The sequence below is a fragment of the Prinia subflava genome, chromosome 1, assembly GCF_021018805.1.
Source record: "Prinia subflava isolate CZ2003 ecotype Zambia chromosome 1, Cam_Psub_1.2, whole genome shotgun sequence".
Taxonomy (NCBI): Eukaryota; Metazoa; Chordata; class Aves; order Passeriformes; family Cisticolidae; genus Prinia; species Prinia subflava.
Genome location: NC_086247.1, coordinates 47144470 through 47171076, shown reverse-complemented (window position 1 = coordinate 47171076; position 26607 = coordinate 47144470). Strand labels below are relative to the sequence as shown.

The 26607-nt window shown below is 39.6% G+C and overlaps 1 protein-coding gene across 1 annotated transcript in view; it reads left to right on the top strand.

The window, feature by feature from the left end:
• LAMA3 (laminin subunit alpha 3) overlaps positions 1-26607 on the top strand; it is a 108653-nt gene that overhangs the window by 36772 nt on the left and 45274 nt on the right. Inside the window, exons 16-37 of the mRNA XM_063395366.1 lie at positions 175-221; positions 1147-1246; positions 2460-2512; positions 3009-3114; positions 4022-4121; positions 4602-4758; positions 6638-6776; positions 8548-8690; positions 9985-10085; positions 10216-10369; positions 11714-11874; positions 13828-13936; positions 15831-15928; positions 18136-18301; positions 18710-18836; positions 19857-19996; positions 20367-20482; positions 21003-21214; positions 22031-22235; positions 22878-23022; positions 23807-23947; positions 25313-25477. Coding sequence (XP_063251436.1) covers positions 175-221; positions 1147-1246; positions 2460-2512; positions 3009-3114; positions 4022-4121; positions 4602-4758; positions 6638-6776; positions 8548-8690; positions 9985-10085; positions 10216-10369; positions 11714-11874; positions 13828-13936; positions 15831-15928; positions 18136-18301; positions 18710-18836; positions 19857-19996; positions 20367-20482; positions 21003-21214; positions 22031-22235; positions 22878-23022; positions 23807-23947; positions 25313-25477 — 2885 coding nt within the window. The remainder of the gene's footprint in view (positions 1-174; positions 222-1146; positions 1247-2459; positions 2513-3008; positions 3115-4021; positions 4122-4601; positions 4759-6637; positions 6777-8547; positions 8691-9984; positions 10086-10215; positions 10370-11713; positions 11875-13827; positions 13937-15830; positions 15929-18135; positions 18302-18709; positions 18837-19856; positions 19997-20366; positions 20483-21002; positions 21215-22030; positions 22236-22877; positions 23023-23806; positions 23948-25312; positions 25478-26607) is intronic.

Genomic DNA, 26607 nt, shown 5'->3' with positions numbered 1-26607 from the left:
AAAAAATCATTATTAAAGGCTTCTGCTGCCTTGGAGTTTAAAATATTTGAGTCTCTACAAGGTAACCCTATTAAAAAGCCCTTTCAAGCTCACACCTGCTACATTGTGCTTCTGCTCTGCTACATTCCACAGCTCTGTTTTCAAAAGATCTTTCAATGTGTCTGTTTTATAAAGGTGTCAACAGCGAGTGTGACCCTGCAGGTAGCGTTGGCTCTCACTTTGTAAGTATTCTGCCACTGCAGCTAACAGTGCATGTTAATCACTCCTGTGCCTTTGCTGAACACATCCAGCTCATTGCTCAAGCCTGCTCTTAGACTCTAAAAGAGCTGCACGAGCTTGTTTGAGGAATAGGAGTGGAAATAAGCTTTGTGTTTTGTTCTTTGATCATATCAGTGCAAAACCTTGTCAAGGATGGGGTTTTTTTATCTTTTATATATAGAACATACATACTGTTTATGTCTTTTTGGTACACTCTTAACACTATCATGTATATGAAGATACAAGCCTATGCATGTCTCAAAGACTGTCTAGGTTGCAGGCGGCATTTCAGCATCAAATTATTCTTGAAAAATCATTGCATCTTTGTTGCTGTTCCACTATTATTGCTATAAATACGATAGTGGTTATTAGTAGTTGCATATTACCAGAAATTACAGGCATTGTTAAATGTGTAGCAAAGACCATGATCTTTGCTGGAGGGTGAGTCTGATGGATGGTAGGGGTACCTATGTAGGCTTCTGTATGGAGCTATGTGTGTCTTCCACCAATAAAGAAAAGATGAAATATGAAAATGAATTAGTATTTTTAAGGAAAAATGGAGTTTATTCTTTGTGCAAAACAGTTAATACTTTCTAGTATTAACTTTCTAGTCCCAGTTCTAATAAGGCTATAAAAGAATTCGAAAGAACACGCTTTGGGACCCTGAGAATAAATTAGATACATAAAAAATATGCAGGGTGGAAAAATCCTGTGCTGATAGTATGAGACAGAAAAATCTAAGATGTCTGAATCAGCCTGAGATCCATGTATCTGTAAAAGTCAGTCAACTGCATGAGCTCTTAACAGTATTAGGTTTTTCTTAGTAGGAAAGAGCAGTTAGTTTTTTATGAAGCAGGTGAACCCATATTAGCTCCTTTCTGTTGTTAGGGATATTGTCAATGTCTCCAGCATGTTGAAGGTCCTACCTGCAGCAAATGCAAACCCTTGTACTGGAACCTGGCCAAAGAAAACCCCGAGGGATGTACAGGTATTGGCTTCATGGCATATTTCTCTGGCATATGAAATGTAGTCATCTTTATTCTCTTACACTGGTGCTCTTTGTGACTTTAACTAAACTCTTGTTAACAGCGTGTTTCTCATGCTGCTTAATGGTAGCACCAAATCACTCATGATACCAGCAGTTACTTTCAGAAACCAGGCCATGATTTCATGGGTGTTTGCCTAGTGCTGAACCAGGGTGTGCTCTGAAGTTACAGTGATGTTCACCTCATATGGCCCTATTGCAGATCTACTGGAGCGACACAGGATTTTTACCTGAAATCAGAATTTTTCTCATTGTTCTGAGAGAAAAACTGTTTTTTATTATTATATTTTTAATATTTAAAATATAATATAAAGTAATATAAAATATTTATAATACTTTTTATTATTTCCTAACTTGGAGTGTAAATGCTTCTTGTGGCATCAGGGTGTGCCAAAGCTGTTATATCTGTATAGTAACCTGTGATTGTCAATGTTTTCCAACAGGGAGTTTGTGTTTTTCATGCAGATAATAATAATTAATTAAAATTAAAAAGGGTAAAGATTAAAAAAAATCTTTACAGGTTCTCTCCAGCTGTTTCTTTTGGAACAGATTCCACCACAACAACCAATTAGGATGAGTAGCTTTAGACCTGATAATGGTATCACTGCATTTTTTACTTTAGATCTCTAAATAGGAAACAACTCCTCAAATATTAAGTACTGCACTTTCCATGTAATTCTCTGCTTTCAGTCACAGAGTCAATACTGGGTTTCTCCAAACTTCTGGGTCAGCATAGTTCCTCCCTGCAATACTTTCTCCACTTCTATTTCATATGGAGAGTTGGTTTGGCCCCAGAGTAGTACTGCAGAATAGAAGGTGCCAGTCAGGCTGGAAGACTCTGTTTTGTATCAGTTGTCTGAATGTTTCTAAGAAAGAAGACAAATTCAAACTCAATACTGGTTTTTTTGTCAAATACAAGTTAAATCACTTTAAAATACACTACTAAATCACACATACTTAGAAGTCCTCATTCTTTCTCCTTCTCTTTTTCTTCTCACCTCATACCAGTTTCTTGTCTGCTGTTCTGAACCTTCCAGAATAAAATCCACCTTGTGGCACATTGACTCAAAATTGCAGATTCAGGGTGGTGGGATTTTTCCCTGTAAAGTATCATGAAAAGATGAAATGCAGGTGTCTTTTTATTTCATGTGTGCAGCATGCCAGTGTGATGTGAGTGGAACACTAAGTGGAGTTGGAGAATGTCAGCAGGTAAAGTGAAATTAAAAGAAAAATACTAATTATATTCATTATTGTAAAGATAAATTACTGTAACATTTTCTAAGGTAGAAATCTTAGTACTGTTTATTGCTTTTGAACATAAAATAGCTAGTTTTATACATCAAAGAATCAATTTTACACATCCAAGGGATGTATAAAGTTTTTAAAAAATTATTTTCATCTTGAGTTTATGTATTTTCTAGTCTGTTTCTGAAGATGATAAGTGACAGAAATAATGTCCAGATAATGATTTTTGGTTTTTATGGGGTTTTTTTCTTTTTCTTTTTTTGTTGGTTTGGTTTGATTTGATTTGGTGGGATTTTTGTTGTTGTTGTTTTTGGTTTTGTTTTGTGTTTTGTTGGGTTTTGATTTTGGTTGTTTTTTTTTTCAGTTAGAAGGTTTTTCCTCTTTAGAATTAGAGGGAATTCAGAGTATTGAGAGATTAAAGTTTTGGAAACATTTTTGATGAAATTTATTTTCTTCACAGGAAAATGGGCATTGCTACTGCAAATCTAATGTTTGTGGAGATTCCTGTGATACTTGTGAAGCTGGTTATTATGCTCTTGAAGAAAAGAATTATTTTGGCTGCCAAGGTAAAATGAATAAAAGACATATCTAGTGGAACATTTGCACTTAGCACAGGAGTCTTTAGAATTCCCTAGGCTGTACTTTTAGAATGGGGATGTTTGAATGACTGAGGTGCACAGCATTTTGCACTGGTGCTGGTGCTGTAACCTTGCTTGTGACTCCTCTTTTGCCTTTCAGCAGGAGAAGGAACAAGACAAATGTTACCACTGTGCTTCCCAGACATTTTGTGCTTTTAAACTATGACATAAATCTTTTTAAGGAGCACTCAGCCTTTCAATCCAGCTTGAAATTTTTAGCCTTGACATACTTGTTCCTTAGTACAGCATATTATACCTCATTACTAGAGGTGTCCTTTAGTTTGTGACACTAGCCCTGTCTCCTGTAGAAAGTAATTCAGTATTGTTGTTCAGTGTCAGTTGAAAATATGTGTATTATATGAACACATACATTGCAGTTTTGTCAGATTAAATACTAGGGTACTAGACTTCGAAAAATTAAGATCTCGCAATTTTTGTAAGTTAGGTTTTAGATTTTGTTGTTTGTGAGTTTTTTTAATAATTATTCTTTGTGATATCGCTGTAGAATTTCTGACTCGCTAGGAAATAGTTTGAATAGCAGTTCTGCAAAACTGCAGCCCTACATTTAGCAATGTGGCAGGGTCTCTTATTTGAGTGTTTTTTACAAAGTGACTTTTGCCACATTCTAAGAAGAAATTAAAAAGAAAACAGACACAAAAAGGGGAAGAGCAAAATAATTGCAGCTTCTGCACGTGTATTATGTTTGAAACAGTCTGAAGGGCTCTGGGAGAAGGAAACGAGTCATTAATGGTGTTTAGTTAGGTGAGGCCGTGGTGTGTTTTCTGATCACTTTTATCACTCTCTGTCTGCTTGGCCTCTGCTGTGGGCCTGCCAGGCTGCAGGTGTGACGTTGGAGGATCCCTCGGCCCAGCCTGTTCCCAGCCCTCGGGCAGCTGCCACTGCAGGGCGCACGTCGTGGGCACGACCTGCCGGGAGTGAGTCCAGCTGCAGCTCCTGGCTGCTTCAGCACAGCTCTGTCCAAACTGCCCATGAGCCCCTTCTTATACTTCCTTTTGGGATTTGTTGATAAGTAACTTGGTAAACTGCACTGGTTACTGATACTAGTTTTCCTGGGCAGTTTCCTTCCTGTATTTTAGTAAGATTTTCTGACTTGTTTCCTTAAATAACCAATACGAGTTCTGCAGTAATACTGCATATGTATCTATATATCTATCAAGAGTTGTTTATATGCATATAAAAGTATATGCTTTCATATGAAAGCTGTAAAAGCTCCTGGAAAGAAAATTCGCATTGCATTCCCCTTACCAGCTGTCTTGAATCTATGAGCTGCTGGCAGAATTCCTCAGTCATCAGTAGATCACCTTCCTTCCACTGCTTTTTGCCTTTAGGTGCAGATCATGAATGACTGGAAATTCTTTGCTGATTTTTTTGTGGGTTTTTTTCCTCCCTGAAAGGCCTGAAAAAACCTATTTTTTTCCTGATCTGCACCACATGAAGTTTGAGATTGAAGATGGTGCTACTCTCCAAGGAGGGAAAATTCGGTTTGGCTATGATCCTCGGGAATTTCCTAGCTTCAGTTGGAGAGGATATGCGCAGATGTCCTCTATACAAGTAAGCTGGTATTTCACTCAAGACTTTGGGGTGAAAATGAAAACAAAAGTGCATGGCACATATGTCTTTATAATACTGCTATGTGTGTAGAAGGTCATGGAAAAAAAACAGAATAAAGGACAGGATCTGAGTATTCCAAACCCTTTGGCACTACGTTGCTGTTTGGATTAGTGAGCGTCGGTATTTTTGTCAGGTCATTTGCACGTTGCTTGTGCAAATACACCTTCTTCAGAAATATTCTTTGAGGTTGGCTTTTTTGTGAGACAGCTTGTGTAAAGAGGGAACTTACAGCTTTAAAGTCTATAATACTAAGTGCAGAAATTCTTGTCATGCCAAGAACAGTGGGAACAGCAAAAGATTAATGCTTGGCTAAATAATTTGAATTTCACAGGTCTATGACAGTCTGTGTCCATAGGATTTTCAAGTAAATTCACAGTGCTGTAACTGAAGTCATCTTACACTTGAACTTACATTGGGTAAACAAGAGAGAGATGACAGCTTTTATTATGAATGATACCTTCACATTACAACTAACAGGAAAATGTATGGTTCAGTAAAAGAAGCTGTAAACAGGGGCATATTGGCAACATTTATTTTAGTTTCATGACAGACTATAAATAAACTAAACAGCAGCTGAGGAATAATTAAATCACAGGTAGAAAGTCATCGTAATTTCTCTGGGAAGGGCTCTTCCAACTTTGGATTGAACTGCTGATCAAATGAAGCAGAATTTTAAAATAGTAGATTTGAGTAATAAATGGGATTTGTTCACTCATCTTGAGAGTAGTGCTTTGGTGTAGTCGTGTCCAGCCTCCATTTGTCCAGGGACTAATGAATCACAGTAGCATGGGACAAAAGCACATAAATGGTTGCACAATGATTTCCTTTATGTTCTTCATTTTTCAGTCATTCTTCTTTTGTTGTTTTGGTCTTGGGGTTTTTTTTTGGTTTTTTTTTTATCCCAGATAATTTTTGAATTTTCAGTATTATTCCATATTTGTAAATGAAGGAAACTCTTCGGTATCTTTGATTTCTTAGCGCCTGCTTTCTAATTCAGCTGCTTTTTGCATTTCTTTTCTGGGGGCATTTTGTACAGGCTTGTTGTTCTGTTCTCAGGTCTGGGAAACAGAGAAAACATTTGCATTTGGGGAAGGAGAGTGGACCACACTGGTGGGGAAGTCACTGAGCCACAAGTAGTTTGGAAAGGGACAGCAGGTGGATTGTGATGGGTGAATTGGTGGGAACTGGATTGTGAGGAGAGCTTTAGGGTTTAGGATGGAAAGAAAGAGACCAAACCCATGAGATTGCACCAATCCTTTTTTCCTAATCCACCACTGACCCTTAACATGTCTCTTAGTTCTTCTGAAAACTAAATAATGGGCCTGTGTGAATACAGAGAATTTTGTGAGTCTGGAGGTGTCAGTTCAGCCCCAGGACAAGGACAGCATTCCTGGTATTGTAGCTCGAAGCAACCATAGGCTCTGGTGGAGGATCAGAAGTTTCAGTGACAGTCTGAGGTGTCTGCATGCTGTGGGATCTCAGACTAGGATCAATGACTGTGACCTGTGCCTTGGAAAGGCAGGAATATCAACAGCCCTTGGTACCATATGCCTCCTTTATGGGGGCAAAAAGTGGGGGGAATAACAGTAAAATACTGTTGGTGTATCACACTAACACATGTTAGTTCAGCCGTTCTGTGTCCTTCTGGATCAGCTCGTATTCAACAAGAGTTTTATTTCACAGGAGATTTTGTTCTGTGCTCTTTTGTAAGCTGCCCAAGCCTTTTGTCTTTGCCAAATGTTTTTTCTTTCTCTGGGTGCTAGTAACAAGTAATGTACTTTCCATTCCTCCTTTTTCCCTTTCTTTTTATTTTTCCCAGCCAGAGGTGGTTGTGCCTATCACTGTGGCTTCCCCTAAGCTCTTCCACCTAGTCCTCCACTATGTCAGCCTGGGCTCAAAAAGCTCTAAAGGGAAGATCTCAGTTGCTGAGGGAAAACATATTGGCACTAATTATACTTGTAAGTGAATTAATTTTCTCACTAGGCTTCCCTGTCTTCCTCTGTCATACACCAGCATTGCTGTTTCAGTATATACTTGTCTGCATGTGTCTTTTTCTTGTAGGACTTTAGTCTGGTGCTTGCATGGCTTCTAACTCTTCCTCAATTCAGCACTTTATGGCTGGTTTTGTTTATTAACTTCCTTTTTTCAGAATGAAGTGAGGATAACTTTGAATGTGGAAAAATCAAACCTCTACTTATTTCGCATTGTCCTGAGGTATATTAACCCTGGAGGCAAAACATTATCTGGCCGCATATCTGCTTGTCACTCTCAGCCTGGAGCAGGTAGGTGTAACTCAGCAGTGCTACAGCTCAGATGAGTGTTAGATCAGAGAAGGATTTCCAAGGTGCATTGCATTAAAGACTTTTCAAGTCTTTAATGTTTCTTAAAAGGGGCATCAGTTTTAACAGTGTCAGTGCTTTTGTGCTTCTCCACGTACATTTTTGCTGTGTAATTGATGTGGCTGTTTTTGCATGAAACCCCTGCATGCAGTAGTAATCAACCTTTGTTTCTTTAAATATTTGCCACTCTTAGTACTCTCAGTCCTGTACTTGGAAGCTCTGAACTGTGGGTTTTATGAAGCTTTTAAAGAAGGGGTAGCAACACTTTGTTTGGTTTACTTCCCTTTAATATTCAAGTTTTGAATGTACCTTTTGCCTTCATTCAATGAGTAAGATTTGTTTAAAATGATGAACCCAGTCTACCAAGTTAGTTCTGATTACAGACCTCAAAAATATGTGATGGTTTTCAGGCCCTGATAAAAGATAAGTACTCCATATGCTTTGAATGGTAGGGGCATACCAAGCCTATATGCAGAATTATGCCTTACTATTCCTGCCTTACTGAGAGGAGTAAAGTTATAGATCCTTTTAGAAATTCAAGACAAAACTGATGACTTCACCAACACCATTTAGCAGAGTGGCAGAAGTTTGTGGTCATCACTGGCTTCTAATAATTGGGAGACTGGGAACCAGATTTTGTCTGTGTCCAGGGTCTTCAAAGAGGAAACCTTTAACATTCACAACAGTTGATCCTCATGACTTTATCCTATTTCACAAAGCATACCACAGCTATATTTCTGTGGTACATAGGGTCATAGAATGGTCTGGGTTGGAAGGGGCCTTAAGGATCGTCCAGTTCCAACCCCCTACCAAGGACAGAGACACCAAGGGCAAAGAGTAAGGTATTTTATCGGGTTGCTCAGAGCCCCATCCAACTTGGCCTTGAACACTGCCAGGGATGGGACATCCACAGCTGGCCATCATCTCTGCCTAGAAGTTACCTGTCTGTAAGTAAAATTTCTACTATGATTCTCAGATGCTACTGAGAACCTCCAATACCTGAAGTATTTGACTTGAGAACATGAAATGTGTCAGCTGAACATGCTGAGAGTCAGTGCAGAGAGAGGTTGAATGGAAAATTATGAAAAGGGAAACTGAAAAATTGACCATTTCAGAATATTGCAAAACTGGTCATTACAGAGGCAGAGCTCTGCTTTTCTGTATCAATTTGCTCAAGAGTAATAAGAATGAAACAACAACCACTCTGTTTAGCTCTCACAGCATAGCTCTGTGTCTGGTCAAGTGTATTGCTAATGCATATTAACTGAAAAGCACTGATCAACTCCTGTCAAACAAAGTTTAATGGACCAAATTATCAGTCCAGCTCACTAAGCAAGTTGAGACATTTTACACAGTCACTTAGGTTTTTTACTTGTTTTTTTTCTGGCAGGGTCTGCTCAGAGCAAAGAGTTTGTCTTCCCACCCAGCAAGGAGCCAGCTTTTATCACAATCCCAGGAAAAAGCTCCACAGAGCCTTTCTTACTGGCTCCAGGCACATGGACTGTCAGTATAATGGCAGAGGAAGTCCTCTTGGTAAGAAAACAATTGAGGAAAACAACTGCTTGATGTTTGTCATAAAGTTACTGCTTGGAGTTGTTTGCTACAAAGAACCCTGCAAGCAAGTGAAATTCAGCACTAGTGAAAGGAGTAGATACAATTATGAAAAATTACACTTCTGCTTCTTATTTCTCCTCTCTCTCCTGCTCTGATTTTTCTTCTCCTTACAGACTTTAGGTCTATCTGGAATCTGTACTTTCAAATTGTAAGGTATTATTAACATATAGCACAAAGCATAAATGCTCACAAAAATTAGTAATTTTTACATTTCAGATGTGTCTAGAGCTTAGCTCAGCCACGGCCTTAGTTTCTTGACAAAAATACCTTCATAAGAATATTGTAAATTGGGCTCCATTATGAGCAGGTCAGTTTCTGATTGCTTTTAGCCTCCTATGTTTTCTCTCCTTTCATTCACTGAAAAACTGAAAAATCTCCTAGCAGCAGTTCTAAGAAATTGCTAGAGAAAGAGAAATTATTTGAGATGATCATTTATGAACAACCTTGAATATGTATTATCACAAAGACAGCAGACTGAAATTCTTACATATTTTGTACAGGGATAAAAAGCAGTGTCTCTAGTCATTAAGCCTGGGGCTATGTTAAATTTATGGAATACCACATGAAGTGTTAGTAAAGAGCTTGCAAACATATTTCTTGCTGAAAGTGACAGTATTATTGTGTTGGGTTTTTTCACTAATACCTTGGGAAAGGTATATATTAATTACCTTAGCCCATCATGTTCTCCCATTAACAGTGGTTATACTTAAGCTCTAATACTTTATTTAAGTAAGCAAGGCAGAACAAAAAGATACCAGCTTTTGAAGCACATCTTAATAAGTTACGTGGAGTATTTTAATCAAGTCGTCCGGGATATGTGAATCTCCTATGTGGAGTCACCCAGAGTTAAGTTGGGTGCTTGTGGATTGCACTCATGGATGGAAACTGCGGGCATTGGCTGTGTGTTACCGAGCTGCAGGGAAGCTCCCTTCGGTGCTCTGTCTTGTAGAACACATGATGGGAGAGTGGCTTCAGAGTTTCCCTGATCTCAGAGCAGCTGCCTTCATACCATCTTTCTGAAATTGCAGGGTTAAGGAAACACATTCTGATGTTATTGGCCCAAGTAGTAACAGAAAAAAACCTCAACCCACATCTTGCAGATGCCCTCTGTACAAATTGTTTATGTGGTTGGTTTCATTCATTGTTACATTGCAAAAACCTCTTTTGGTTTTTGTTTGAGTGCTTTAGCATTTGTTGTATTCTTTGTTCTTAGGATTATCTGGTGCTGTTACCTAGTGATTACTACGAGGCATCCCTGTTGCAGATCCCAGTTACAGAGCCTTGCACACATCCCGCGCCTGCTTCGGCAGAACAGTCAGTAGATAAGCTACAGCATAAACCAGTGCCTTGCTTTATTTTGTCATCATCCTGCTGCACTTGAAAACAATAATAATCCTGTGTTTTGTTTGTTGTTTTATTTTTTGTGTGTGTGTGTGTATGTAAGCTGCTTGCTCTATCAGCATTTGCCTCTGGGCGGATTTTCCTGTGTCCTTGGTTCAGAGGCAGTGCATTTCAGACACGGGGGAGAATCCAGAAGAATACCTGTGCGACAGCCAGCTCCCAGTCAGCCTGTGATGGCCCAAATCAGTGGAAGAGAGGTCAGATTCCTGCCTGCTAATTGCACTCCCATCTGTGCTGTTGACTATAAACCTACCAGACTAAAGTCGTTGCAGATTTACAGCTCAGGATTTTCAGATCTTAACACGTCCCTAAAACTGACTCTGCACCAAGGTCTGCATTTTACACAAAACTATGTAAAAGTATCAGTGTAGGCAGATTTATAACTGTGACTGGAGTGGACATTCTACTCTGGCAAAAGCATTTCATTAAACAAAAATCCTTCTCCTTTAGGCATACTGGTTTGTTCAGAAGAAATGTCATGATTTGTCAGCAGAAATGGCATACATACATCACTCTAAACTAATCCTTTTTTTTCTTAAATAGCTACACTTAGGTAAAGTGTTTGCTTTACTGATAAACAAGCAGAAGCAATTATGCCACTGCTGTAGGTTCTTTGAAAGCGAAACATTTTTTAGAAATTAGAAGATCTCCTAGAAATGTGTTTGGCAAAAAGTAAGGTATTTTATCAAGTATGTGATAGTGATGTAAAATGATTGTGGCCTCTATTACTGTGCTTGGATATTTCTTTTAAAAATATCAAGTACAGCAAGAATACTCCCATGCCACAGGCTCTGGTGCTTCATCACTGATGCATGTGCAAAATTTACTGGAATGAATAATTGCAGTGAAGTCAAGAGAGCTGTTGACAGAATTATTTACATGTTTAAGTGTTTGTAGCCTAAGGAAATACTGAGAAAAACAGTTTAAATTTAAAAATAATTATGTAGTCAACTGAAGCAAAACCTTTCTAACCACAGTACTTAGCTACTTAGAAGTATTTTGCATCAAATATTATGTTAACCACCTTGTGCAAGTAACCTAAAAGAAAACCTTGATGCTACAAAGTGTTATTTTTTGCTGGAGAACATGCTTTCACTCTTTGTAGGGAATCAAAATACAGCATTGCTATAGTAGGAATTTTGTGTTCCTAGAAGTAATTTTTCAGTGGAGAAGTTAAACTCAGTTTTTGTATATGGTTAAGGATAGCTTAGAGATGGTGACAATTATTTAGCATCATAACATCTCTTTCTGCTGGGGAGAAGAGAAATAATAATAGAGTAATTTCCCAGGGTTATTTTACAACATTCCTAGAACTGGTATAATTGGCAAGTGTTTCTTGAACTTGTTTGACTCTTATTAGAGGACAAAGTGATTTTTATAACTGTTGCTTGCATTCTGCTGGGTGTCTTCTGTTGAGATACTGCAGGACTGGCCCTGGACTAAAGCTGATCAGTGAAAAGAGCAGGAAGTGGGAGCTTCCTGCAAGAAAAGGGAGTGAAAGGTTTAACTCCTTCTTTTGTTTTTCAATTATTTTGACCCAGGTCAATTTAGAGATGACCATAAATGTTCCTCAAGTGGGTCGCTATGTTCTGGTTTTTGAATATGCCAATGAAGGAGATCAGATAAACACTGCAGAGGTAACAGTGCATAGCCCTGGACCTGTCACTGAAGGCAGAGTGAGAATATACAGTTGTAAATACAGGTGAGAATTTCTGAAGTAAACAATAAATGATTAAATAAGCATTTGGAATGTACTTATATTTTTTGTATATTTGAATCCATTTTGCCATGTAGATTGTTCAGTTTCTAGGATGATTTAAAATCAAGTGCAGGATCCTGTGGATTTTGTAGAGTTTTTTAATACTCTTTCTGTAGTCAGCTCATTAAATATTGCTGCTGCTTCAATGAGTTGCTTTCCTATGCAAAGGGTTACTTTTTTATATACATTCTTAAATCCTTATAAATTTACTAATCTCCAAGTCCAGTGGAGGAGCATTGCTGTTTGGTGCAGATGCCTGCCCTGTTTTTCTTTAGTTAAAAATGTGTCCAAGGGCTTTGGCTATAAAAATGTAGCAGCCAGTTTTACAAGAGCATTCCCACCCTTTCTAACAAGATTTGCTAGAGCAGAAGTATAAAGGTCTCTGAAATTCTGCCTTTAGTCATCCTCTGGCTGTTAGGCTGTAGACAAGGTCTTCAGCCACATGCTTTTTTATCCTTGACTGATGAGGTTACTGCAGATGTTTCTGCACAAGAGATTTTTGCCTGTCCTGGGTGAGATTGTCTTTAACACTTGAGCACCTGAGTTTATTCTGAGCCCTTGGAAGAGCCTGTCCAGTGCCAGGGGATTACAGACATGCATCCTTTACTCCAATGAGCCAACTGTTTGGCAGAATGGAGGCTTAGGAATATTCAGGATGAAATTGTTCAGTAAGAAAAATAATTTCCATCAGCATGTTTGTGATACAGAGCACAGCCATGTGGAGCAGTGACCTTGTCAGGTTACTGCTGGGGAAAGCTCTTATTTTAGCCTGTTACATAACACTTTCAGCCCCAAACTTCTTGCAATAAATCTTCCATTTTATTGGTTTTTTGCTGTTTTGTTCCACCAAAACATGCACATTTTTCCCCACATTTCATGGGCTGATTTTGAACACACTTGTTTGTTTATATGACACATTATAAACATGTTCATGGGAATACAAGGAAAGCCCTTGCTGTTTTAATGTAGCAATGCAGCAAATCCCTTCTGCAGACATTCTGCATGAACTGAATGGTCACACTGTGAGTGAAGTGCTGTGTCATCTTTCCCAAACAGGAAGATGCAAGTCTCTTCTGATAAAAAATAAATCAAGCAATGACATAGTGAGGTAAATGTATATAACAGTAACTTGTAGAATTTGTAGTATATTGTGCCAGACTTTCTTACAGCTCAGTGAGCTTGAATATTCCAAATAAAACATGGTAAGTGAATAAAACATCACAGGCTTTGAGCAAATAATGAATAAAGAACCTATATTTCTCCAGATTTCCATTTCCCTAGCCCTGAGCTGACATTTTTTCTAATCTATGCTCTAAACAAGGGTGAAACTTCCACATTCTCTGGTTTGTAGAGGAGGCAAACCTGTTTTTTCACTTGCATTGAGGAATATCAGTGTACAGAATAGCTTCCTAAGATCAGGCCTTGCCCAGCTGCCACTGCGTGTGCAAGAGCTGCTGATTCACATCCTCAGTGGCACATGGCAGCAGTGGAAAAGAGCAGCTGGTGTGTGCTGGCACCTCAGGGAGCACGGCCCAGGCAGGAGAATATTAGTAACACACCATGTTCCACAGTGTGAAAATGTCTGCAGGCAGCACCTATGTGTAGCTGTCTGTCCACATCCTATTTAAGCCAGTAGCTCAAATGGGTATCTGAGCTGAGATCTGGAGGCTTCAGCTCTAGTCCACCCAGGATAAGCAGTGTTTTGTACATGGCAGACCCTGTGTCTCACTGGTGAGGAGAGTGCATGTTCTGCAGTGGCCACAGGAAGGTTAATTATGATCCAGCAGGAGGGCTAGCTGCTGTGGCTAGCCAACAGCCAGGCAGTGAAGCTAGGTGACAGCCTAAACAACGTGGCCATGGCAGCAGGCTCATCCTTAATGCTGTTTTCTGTCTCAGTTTCCTTTGTCGCAGCGTTGTAATTGATGACAGGAATCGCATTGCAGCCTATGACCTTCTAGCAGACACAAAGATAAGTCTTAAGGCATCATCAAGTAATTTTCTCCTGGTAAGTTGACATTTTCTTTTCCCTTTGGTAATACTTGTTCCTTGATTGGGTAAACAAAGGTATTTGTCTCCCTATATTCACATCCTGTAAGGCAGTGTGTGAGATCGTGTGTATTAGATGCTTAACTAGACATGCTTTATATATACCCCAGAATGCTGAGGCAAACTTGCCAGTTTCAAAGACAAACAGAACTTTCCCTTTATTGACAAGGGTATTTTCCAGCTTTCTTGTGCTTTATTTCAGTTCCCCTTTCTCTTCTACAAATAAACTTTAAAGGAAAAATATTCTGGTAGCTTTTATACCTAATTTTTTATTTTCTTTTTTTATCTTTCATTTTTCCTAAATCCTCAAAACCCATGTAGAAGTTTCCCATGTCTCTTACAAAATTCAGGTAATATTACAATATTTCAGATAATAAATGCATTCATTAGTCATATAGCTTTTAGGTATTTTAAATAAAAGGCCTTCACTGACCTCTTTTGGCCACACCAGGAATATACTTTTCTTGAGACTAAATTTTCTTACATGTTGTTTCTGTTTTCTATTTTAGAAACACAAGGTTTGTTAAAATCTAGAGCTCCAACCCAGCTAGTAACAACTACTAGGACTAACAGCTGATACATGCTTTCTTCATTTCATGAGTCAGTGTAAACTAGTACCTTTTACATTTTCTGTTAGCTTCCTGCAGCAACTGCTGTGCTAACAAGATCTGATCTTCACAATCTTTAATTACAAAGGCTGCACTTAGCAAAACATGGGAAAGGGGAAGAGAAGTGCTTCTGGTATGTAGACACTAATCATGAAGTCAAGGCAGCAATTTTGGGGTTAGAGATGCTCGTGTGTTCCTGTCATGCAGAGCAGAGGCAAATTGGAACCACCTCCAGTGCTGGAAACTCCTGGTCTAAATAAAGGGGAAATGGGGTTCTTGAGGCCCTCTGTGCAAAGAGGCTCTTACAGCTTGATAGTCTTTATCTCACACTGATGCAGACAAGCTGTCTAAACCCAGACTGCACTTGGCACAAACCTCTTAGCCACTCACGAAGTGCTGTTCAAAGCTTCAGTTTGTACCCTTGTTCTGCTGCAATGGCCTGCAGCCCTCTGGGTTGTTACATGCAAGACAGGCAAAGTGTTGGCTGCCCAGGAAAAGGGATTTTTAGCACTCTGCCTTGTGGGTTATAAAGGCTTTTTCCCCCTGCTTACTACTTTTAAAACACAGGCTGAGCCCCAAACTGAATCACATTGCGTAATAATGAATTCTCCTTACACAATTTTTACTTACATTACTACTTGTAATGTAGTGCTAGCTATCTTATTGCTTATTGGACGTCTTCATCTCCTTTTCAGGTAGTTAATGGATAAGTTCTGTAATTTGTGCACATGTATTTTCCTATATATTTTATTAGTTTCGCTCTAGTGTTTACCCACAAGCTTTCCCTTATGTCCTTACCACCACGAGTACAGCAGGACTATCACAGATTCATTTGTTCATGTCTACTTTTAGTTAAAATAAAAAAAATCCCAAATGAGGTCTCACTTCTTTTGAAATGAGTTCTGAATCCTGGGAGAAAAATCCTGATGTCACTGAAACTCACTCCCATGGACTTTGCACGAGCAAGTGTTTGTGCTTGTATTTGAGAAAGTCTAGGAGTTCCCCCAGGGTCCAAAAGTCTCTGACACCACAGATGAAGGCTTTTCCCTCCTACCTCTCTACATTCCTTGCCTTGCTTCTCAGCCTTTGAGTTGGTCTTCTGTCCTTCCCTTTACCACACAGGTATACTTTCCTTTTAGTTATTTCCCTCCTGAACCGCCAATATTCCCTTGATGGGAATCTTCCCTCTTCGGGTCTGGCCTTGTTATTTATGATATTAATTGTTAATTGTGCCTTGTTTTCCAGCACAAGGTTTGCATTATATCAGCTGAAGAATTTTCTCCAGAATACGTAGATCCTAAAGTACAGTGCCTAGCTGCTTACAGGAGTAACAGTGATGGAAGGTAACTTGCTTGATTTTATCCTTCCTGTTATCTGAGGGCAACCTTGAAAGGCAGAATAAATGGTGTTTAAATTCTTTTGAGTGAAGCTGTGCTCAGTGACTCACAGGTGATTTGTAGGCCACCTCTGTAAATGTTAGTGTTAATCCAGACAGAGTTTTGTTGATAATAGCCTTTTTCTGGCCCATCTGAACTACCCAGTGCCAACGTGTGAGAAAACACACATCTTTCACACGCCACCCAGTACAACAGGTGTCCAAGCTGGAAAATCATTCCTACTTTAATGGCCTTAAATGCTTACTGCTCCATCTAGAGTTTTCTTCTGCATGTTACTGCTTCAGCTGTTGCAAAATGACTTTAATTTGTCACTGGGTGTGGGATGGGACTGCCCTTTTGGGCAGAAATCCACCAGCTCAATTTGGCAGCATCAAATTATTCAACATGTAAACCCCTGCTTCCCAAACAAGTCATTCCCATTTCCTTGTCATTATGGAGCCCTTAGAGTAGGTGTGCCCTCATTATTCACCTCACACAGTAATGCCAGCTGATCCTTCTTCTCCATCATATGTTATAGGTTGTAATTAGGGGCCTCATGTACTGCTTGGTTGATCCAGGCTAACAGTTCTTCTCTTGCTGTGAAGATCTGAACCTTGCCTTCCCAAGTGGTCAAGTTTGGGTTCTGCAGAGCATCTCGTCTGTCCTGTTGAAGCTCTTCCCTCCCCATCTTTTGTTCTTTGGGACAGAGAGGAATTGTCACTGCAGCTTCCAAATTAGGAACCTCCACATTTCAGTGCCTGTTGCATCCCCAGAATGTGCCTCGTGATGCCTACTCCTAAGGCTTTCTTCCTACTGATCTAGCAGTGGGAAGGGTCTCAAAATAAAAGTAAATGTCATTTGCAGGACTTAAGAGGCAAAAAGAGTTTGGGATTTGGTCTAATAGTTTTCCAAATGGTAGCTTCTAATATAATGGTTGAATTGAAACAGAAAGCAGAAAAATCTGGATAGTAAATTGGATAAAAACATGTGACTGTGCTTGGCTTCCAAGCATGCATAGCATTGAATCACTGCTTTAATTCTCCTGCTCACTGTTACCACTGAGAGCAGCTTTCTAAGACCAAAGATACTTGTCCATGCACCAAAGTTATTTTGCACATACAGGATTTATATTTTGAGTAAAATGGGGAAAAAGGATATGGGTGAAAAAATGATGATTCAAAATAAAACTAATGTTAAAAGGTACATATTTTACTTTGGTTTTGTGTGGGGTGTTTTTTAAAACTCTTGTTACATTTGCATCATTTACTGTAGGTTTTAGTTTTGTTTTTATTGTTATCTGGCAGAATTTTTGCTTTCCTGAAAGTGTTTAAGTTCATCAAGTTGAAAGATGTAAAAACTTGGCTCAGTTTAACAGTATTGTAAGGGGATGCTGCACATGATATCCCACACAGGCCTGGCAAATACATCTCAGTTCTGGCCCTGAAACACATTTGCCATTCAAGTTCTGGGCCTGTCTTGAGCAAAGATTAATCATTGTCTGTTGAGTACTTACTAGAAGTGAACAAATACAACCAGGAAACCCCCCAAAATGTTTTATCCTGCAGTCTTGGAAAATTCTGCTCTCAATCCCAGAATTAAATATGCCAAGGAAGAAATAGTTAAACACAGCAGTGAATGAATAAGGGTGCTTTCAAGGAGTACTGTTATTTATTTTGGCTCCAATTCTACAAATATTTGAGTCTAAGTACTTAAGTAGTCCCATTGACTTCAGTGGCAAAACTTGGGTGTTTAAAGGATACACCTGAGTAAATATGTGTAGAACTGAGAATTCAGTATTAGTACAGATTCTGGTGAATGTAACTAACTGGACTAACTAAAATGCATTTAATTTTTAGTGCTCATGATTCCCTTAAGTTTCATCTTCCTTAGAAAATTCTTTCTACTGAAACTTAAAGTTACGGAATTTTTTTGTGAATAAAGTCAGTTAATGCTAGAAGTGTACGCACTTTCCGCTTTATCAGTTAAATCCATACCTCTTCTTTTCATTTACTTTCTGATCATTCACAAAGAATCCAAATAGGTACAGGAGTTATTATTGCATTATCAATTGCAATGCAGTCTAATACACTGACTTTAGTAAGTCAGCAGCTTTTCCTGTTATGATTAAAACTTTCTCCTAGCCCCAAGGATAATTACTGTGGTTCTGTGTTCAGTGCAGCATGCATTCCCTCAGTTTTTGAAGCTCCACCAGGAGCTTTGGTTTTGGATGCATTCAAAGATGGGAAGATTTCCGAAGTACAGGAGAATATACTCCATGATCCCCTGAGTGCTACTTTACCTGCTGGTTCAGTTCATGGAATCACCTTGACACCGTTACAGGTACCTCATATTTTAAAAACTTTGTTTTGCAAGTCACGAGGTGTGTTCTTAGTAAAGTTAAATACATGAAACGCTGTAAGCAAATCAAAACTGGATGATGTGATACGATGAAAATGTTGCAAACTGAGTAAGCCACAGAGACAATATAAAGAAGGGAAAAGAAAAATCCAAGCACCAGCTTCTTTCTGAACTACACAACAGTCTCACAGACTGAGAGGAATGTTAAATGTGCTTGGCAGGCAAACAGAGTTGTAATGCCATGTTCCTTGAAGAAACTGAACCTGCTGAGAGATGTTAAGCCCCCTCTTTCACTGCAGGTAGGGGGCACTTAGCACAACTGATAAGCCCAAGAATGTGTCACAAACTAAATTCTGTGATTTAATACCAGAGATATTCTTGTTTCTCCAGAACCAGATCACCTTGAGTGGCAGAGTGCCCCACTTGGGCAGATATGTATTTGTGGTGCATTTTTATCAGCCGGCACACCCAGTGTTCTCTGTTCAAGTCCATGTGAATGCAGGACATGTTTGGTCAGGTAGGCATCTGAATTTGACCTAATCCTTTTTGTTTCTCAGCATTTTGGGATATGGAGCTGTGTTGGGTTGACCCTGGATAGACACCAGGTGCCCACCAAAGCCACTCTGTCACTCCCCTCCTCAGCTGGGCAGGGGAGAGCAAATATAACAAAAGGCATGTGGGAGGAGATAAGGACATGGAGAGATCACTCACTAGTTACCCACATGGGCAAAACAGACCTGTCTTGGGGAAATTAGCTTGGTTTGTTACTAATCAAATCAGAGTAGGTTAATGAGAACTAAAGCCAAAGCTTCAAACACTTTCCTTCCACCTTTCCCTTTTTCCTGGGCTCAGCTTTACTCCCAAATTTCTCCAACTCCTCCCACTGAGTGGCACACAGATACAGAGAATGTGGGCTGTTCTCAGTTCATCACATGTTGCCTCTGTTCCTTCCTCTTCAGTGAGAGACTGCTCACACTCTTCCAATGCTTTAGTTTGGGATCCCTCACGTAGGAGACAGTGCTCCAACAACTTCTCCAACATGAGTCATTTTCCTGGGCTGTAATTCTTCATTAACTGCTCCAGTGTGGGTCTGTTCCACGTGGTTACAAGGCCTGCCAGGAGCCTGCTCTAGTGTGGGATTCCCAGAGGTTTACAGACCCATTTGGGCATCCACCTGCTCTTGCATGGATCTCCTCCACAGGCTTCAGGTGAATCTCTGCTCCAGGACCTGGACCACACTCTCCTTCTTTGCTGACCTTGGTGACTGCAGAGTTGTTTCTCTTGCATGTTCTCACTGTTCTCTCTGGCTGTACCTGCTGTTGAGCTGTTTTTTTCCCCCTTTCTTAAATACTTCCCCCTTTCTTAAATTCCAGAGGTGCTGCCATGGTCAGATGCAGCCTCGGCCAGTCTTGGAGCCAACTGGCATTGGCTCTGTCGGACACGGGAGATGCTTCTTACAGATTTTCATAGAACCCATCCCAGCAGCCCCCTACAACCAAAACCTTTTCACATAAACCAAATATATTTTTTCTTCTAGGTACTTTCAGTGCTTCATTCTGCCCTCATACTTCTGGCTGCCGGGTTCAGGTGACTGCAGCAAACCAAATTGGGCTGGACATTTCTGAACCCATGATCTCTGTTACAGTGATGATACCGGATGGAAGAACGCTAGTTCTGGTACGTGTATTAAGTAAATGTACTTGAAAATGTTGTTACCAGTCATTTAGAGATAGATGCAAAGATGAAAACCAAAAAGAGTATTTTTTTTTAATGTTGTGTTTCAGATCTTTAGGATCTTATGCACTGCTTTGGTTTTAGTTTAAATTTTTAAGATGCTCTGCTCTGTTTCTGTTGTACACTGCTTGTAACATCACAACTTTGAGGGCAGTATGCAAAGTTAATTTTCTTAATTTTTGGTTAAAATCTTAGAGGTTTTGAAAAAATCCAGAATGTATAATGAAGCAACATTTAAACATGTAAATGCGTTTAGCTTGTGCCTTTTTGTTTTTGTCTGAAATGTACAATTTGGCTTTCTTATTGTTTTAAGGAAAATATCTTAGTTGTTCCAGCAGACACCTACAGTTACAAAATTCTTGACAAAAAGACAGTGGACAAGTCATTTGATTTTATCAGCCAATGTGGAGGAAACAGTTTTTATATTGAGTAAGCATCACTTTTGAAAAGACTGAACATTGACAACAGGCTGGGAATAATAATGGTTTTACTCTGTATTAAAGAGCTTTCTAAAATCCCTATAACTGTGCTGCATTAAAATGGTTTTCATGGCTTATGCTGGCCCATTAAATTTCCATGAGTCATTTTTCCATGACTTTCTATTGCAAATGCAATGTAAAGGTAGAGCTTTATTGCTCACAGTACAGAAGTGGAAAATCTGTGTCATCTTCCTGCCTTTGGTATTTCCATCCTTGCTTTTTTGGTATTTTGCTTGGCATGTCTGAACTGATACCACTAATATGCACTTGCTATGAAAAAAACCTTTTACCTGCATGTTCAGAGCCATTCATCCCTGATTTAACTAAAGTATATCCTTGCATGTGTGCTGATGCCATCCTTATGTCAAACTGTGAAAGACAGAACCCTAATTTACTGAACCACTACAAAGTACTCTCATAACAATTCTCTTGTGCCAGCACTTACATGATTTATATTTCAATTTGAATAGCCCGGAACGATCCTCGGCCTTCTGTAAGGACTCAGTAAGGTCCCTGGTGGCCTTCTACAACAACGGAGCCCTGCCGTGTGAGTGCCACAGCGCAGGTGCCACGAGCCCCACGTGCAGCCCCCTGGGAGGGCAGTGTGTCTGCAGACCCAACGTCATCGGCCGCCGGTGCAGCCGGTGCCAAACAGGCTACTATGGATTCCCATTTTGCAAGTGTAAGTGTGTGCCTGCACTCCTTCAGTTCCTGACCTGGCCACCTTTTTAACCCTCTGAATTTACTGCAGATGTACTGCAGCCTGACTCTTCTTTGTAGAGCCTGATCCTGTGAGAGGGTGATCAAGCTGTTTTAGCTTCACCACAGCATAGCTTCAGTTTAAGGCAGAAGAAATCCCATTCCCCTGAGGCACGCCTAGCCCGTGGTGAAGTGTGCCTTTGCATGTGTCGTCTGATCCAGTATAGTAGGCTTACAGCTGAACTGGTTAAAATCCATATTGCCACTATTTCAGTGAAATAGATTTTTTTCTGCACTGACTGCTAAATCATTTCCAGGTTGTTAATGTTTAATCCCATTTTACACCTTCAAGCTCTTCCGTAGATAATCAGAGACACAGCATTCCTAGTTCCTCATATTCTGATGTTAATAGTAACAACAGATCTATAGATTACACCAACAGTCCTTAGTTGCTTTCATAGATACTATATTGATGTTTATAAACATTCCTTTCTAAAAGTGGTGCCCTTGACACCAAAACTACGTGTTTAATCCTTGGCAGTTTTGGCAAGGGATAAACAATGTCTGTGGTGAAGTTAAACAACCAATCCGTGGAAAGGAGCCAAGCACTAAACCTGCACTTTGAAACTATTGTTGTAGTCACATAGTTGGTTTCTGTGACCCTGAAGTTTAAACTAGTGAGAGAAAAGAGTCACATTTTCTGTACATAAAGGTTGTGTGTATTCGTTGCATATTCAATAAGAATTGATTGTTGTAAGATGAGATGTGATTGATTTGTAGAACAATTTCTTTCATCTAGTATGCAGCTGCGGGCAGCGTCTTTGTGATGATATGACTGGTAAATGCATTTGCCCTCCACGAACTGTGAAGCCAAAATGTGAAGTGTGTGAGAAATACTACTTCAGCTATCATCCCCTTGCTGGCTGCAAGAGCTGCAACTGCTCAGAAAAAGGAATTGTTGATGTGGCAAGCCCAGAATGTGATAAAACCAGTGGGCAATGCAAGTAAGTTTGGGTTATGTGTGTTATAAACAATTCATGAATGGTTTGCTTCAGTGCTCTTTTCAGGTGTTTGGAGAGGATATGGGAAATTTGATTTATTCACTCTGCAGTGTGAGCAAAATTAATTTTATCCACTGTGAACAGTTGTAAACTAACCCAGGCTTTGTGGGTGATTGAAGTCCCCGTAATTATTCATATGCTTGCAATCGCCCTTTTTTCTGTTACCAGGTGCATGCCTTGAGTAATGCCCAGGCATGTTTTCCAGCTATAGACCTTCTTCCAGCACTGCTTACCCATATTCAACATCCATGTTTTACACCTTGGTGTACAGAGGGAGTAGTTCTGCACTGCAAGCACTGAATAGCTGCTAAGAGTCTAATTAGCAGCTAAAGAGTCTAATTATATTGTGAGCATTTTTATCCTTCAAAGTCAAATCCATTCCTAGTCAGTTCTGTGGCCATTTAAAATGTCACACTATTCAAAATCTGAGAACAATACTAACCTGCTGCTTTTTCTCTGGAAGTCATAATGTTGTCATAGCCATGCAATCCCTTTGAAAATCCACCTGCCTGTTGTTTTATTTTCCCTTCCCTACTCCATTCCTACCTCCCTTATTGACTCTCTCCTCTGTGCTTGTTGATAAAGATGCAAACCAGGAATAAAAGGACGTCAGTGTGATCAGTGTGCTCCTGGAACTTATGGTTTCCCTAACTGTGTGCCATGTAGCTGTAACAGAGATGGAACAGAACCAGATGTTTGTGACCCCCAGACAGGAATTTGTCTTTGCAAGGTCAGATAAATCAAATTACTTCTGCATTCACAAGCATCATTTGCATGCCAGTGACTATTTCATATATAATGGGGTGAATAAAGTGAGTTTGTCATTAAGTTTTCAGTAAAAATTAAATGCAGCTGTACAAAGCCACCACCCTTTGCATTGTGTGCACACATTATCATGGTAATGTTAAATACCATTTTTAATGGCTCCAACATCTGTCAGTTGTACAGGTGGTCTTAGTTTTTGCAGGATTTTGGAGCACTGCAGAGTAGATGCCCATTGAATCACTGAAGCAGTCTGTACCCTGCACAGATCCACTTTATCCATCTGCATCTTGCCTTTTGGATGTTAACCAAGTCCCATGCTTTTTTTAGCCATATTATGTCAGTTGACATTTTACAACATCATTATAGCTAGGAAATCTTCTTTTGTTCTGATCTGCATAATTAAATGTGATAAATGTGAACTTTCACAAGTGACCTTTTATATTATGGGTTTGCAAAAGCCAGCAGGAGGGTTTTGGCAAGGAAGTTACCAGCTGTCTCTGACTAATATTTGTTACTCAGTGGTTCACATTTCACATTGTAAACTGGAAAGAAAGTTCATAAGATAGTCTTCAAGACAGTTTTATTTGCATTTGCAATATAGTCTATCCAGACAATCACATATTTTCAATCATTTCTATACATTTAAATACTTATTCTTTCAGAAGGTTTGTTTCATATGCAAGAAGTTTTGGGGACCTCAGCAAAGCAAAAAGAAGGCACTGAAATTTCTTTGATCTGTGTCTTAACAGGAAAATGTTGAAGGTGCAGCATGTGACACTTGCAGGCCAGGATCCTTTTATCTGAACCCTTCCAACCCCAGGGGGTGCACACCTTGCTTTTGTTTTGGGGCAACCAGCAGCTGTCGCAGCACAGATCGTCGTAGAACCAAGGTGTGCCAAAGTGGTTTTTTTTCTTTTCTATCATGAATTTATACTTGTTCCATTAAGGAAATTACAGATTTCTTCCAAAGCTGAAAATATACTTTATTAATTTCTGAGGACGAGAAATATTCTCCAAGCAGTTCTCGAAGTGAAGATTTAGTGTAGATTTAATCTTCTTAAGATTAGGTGTAGTCTGAAAGTGCCGTTCAGCAGAAGTGGCCCTTTTCACCTGTTTGTTTACAAGTCACTAGCTGGACTGAAGTTGAGCTGGCCTTTACCTTGCTTGCTTTATCTTCAAACTCTGTGTCATCATTAAAGTCAGTGATCTCCTTCAAGGTGCTTTGATAAACACATATCATTTTACATGGCTGTATTATAGATACATTCTTAAGAACTGTGTGACAGATTCTACAGAGCTTGTAAAAATTGTCTTTCTTCCCCCCCTGTAAAAGAGACATGACATCAAGTGTGAGAAACAAAGATTTTTAGTAGCATAAATGAACAGTAAAATGGCTGAAGACTGACAAAAAAAGCAACAGCTGCTTGAAAAAAGGCAAGAGAAAGAAAAAGGGAGGAAAGTGAGAATAGTGAATGAGGAGTTTACTTAAGATTTAGACATAGACTAGATTGTGCCCTTTACTGTTTACAAGCAAAAGGTAAACATGCGGCCTAAGTGAAATCAGTAGAAAATTTCCTCTAGTCATTACTTGTCCTCACCAAAAACTGTTTCTGAAAACATGTCTATTTTTTTGGTTTTCTGCTTTGACCACTCAAGGGCAATCCACCAGAACCCAGAACTGTTCTGGACATCATACACATTATGCTCTCTTTCCTCCAGCATAATGATAAAAAAAAGAGACATGGTCTTTTATGGAAGAACAGTCCTAAACATAAAATGTGCATTAAGGAGGCAGAATATTAGGCTACATTGCCTGCCTCTCCAAAATTTCATGCCCTGTCCCCTCCCTCACAGTTAACCTGTTCCAAACTCTGTCTTTGAGGTTAGTGCCCTGGGTCTGATTTTGGAATGGACTTTAAAAAGTTCCTCCAGATTATACTCAGGTTTGTGTGCACAATTTCTAGTCACCCCCAGAAGGCTATGTTTTGCTATGTCTGAAGATAGAATTTCATTTCCAGGTGAACAAACCAAATGCCTGCATCCCAAGTAGCTTTGGCATATCTTTACATTTTCACTCTCTTTTGAGGTCCATGAAATATCCATTGTTCAAAGACTTTTAGGCTGGCTCTGAAGGGGTTGGATCTCATGCTAAGGGAATGACAGAAGCTAAACAATTTCTTCTCCTTACTTAGTGCTGGTAAAGTTTTAATAAAGGATGAAGAGAACTGTTGTTTCCTTTATGTGTTTTTCATTAGTTTGTGGATATGATGAATTGGCGCTTGGAGGCAGTAGATGAAAATATGGACATTCCAGTCACTTTCAATCCAGTCAGTAACAGTGTGGTGGCTGATATTCAAGAGTTGCCAGCTTCTGTGCATAATTTGTACTGGAAAGCACCACCATCCTACCTGGGAGAGAAGGTAAATGCTACCTAACTCTTCTGTTTCAATAACATGTAATCATTTTTTTACCAGCATCACTGATGAAGAGTCTCACTTTTTTTCTCAGATCAGTTTTTCTCTCTTCACTTGTCTCTCTTACCTGTCATGCCAGGAATCACAGTTTACTTCTGAGTATAGTTTTGAAATTAACCTATAACACAGAATTAATCATACTGTTTGGTCCCAGACAGGTCTTAATGTGAACAACATGATACAGAGCTCAATGGCACGAATGGTTCAAATGTCTCAAGCAGCTGGTACCTTCAGCTGCTTTTCTGAAGCCCAGAACATGTAGAATTTGCCAATGTGGCTGCTCTGAAACCCAGAACATATAGGGCTTGTGAATTCTTTAGAGTTTTTAGAGTATGTCCTGGGCAGATTTCCAAAAGAATAAAAGGTGGTTATGTGCTCAGTGGCACACAAAAATACCCAAATCTTGTACTTTTGATATGTTACTTGGGGAGAGCATCAACTGGTTTTTCCCTTTGTGTCCTTTGAGCTGCTTGCTGCTCTGTCAACCCATGCATGGGGGCAGTCTTCTGCTCGCAGGTGATGCCACCAGCTTCTCAGCCCGAGGATCACACCGACCAGGGGACTTGCTGATGGTGATTTGCAGGCCCAGAGCCCCAGGTTCTGCCTCTTTGGAACCCTGACAGTGCCAATATTTACCAGCCAGTTGCAGGACACACAGGTTTTTCAGATGCAATCCTACCAACACACAAGAGAAAAAAAATGGTGTAGACACCAAGGCATGAAAGATGCTACAGTTTTTGAAGTTTCTCCTAGTCCTCACTTTAAAGACTAGAGCAGTATTTTTCCTCCTGCTCTCCTATGCTCAGAACTACGTATCTATGTCAGGTGAACAGCACATTTAGTTAGGGTGCTTTTTGTTGATGTTATAAAGGTTTTTGTTTCAGTGCCTACAAATTATTTTTGAAAGAAATTTCATGTTAAAGCATACGTTATCACCTGCAGCGTTACAGCAAAAGTACTTCTGTTGTTCCATAACAAGACATAAAGCAGCAATAACCCTTTTTAAACACAGCTATTAAGATCAGTGCTGTGAGTTTTATGTTGCATGTCACAACATTTACCTGCCATTACTAACT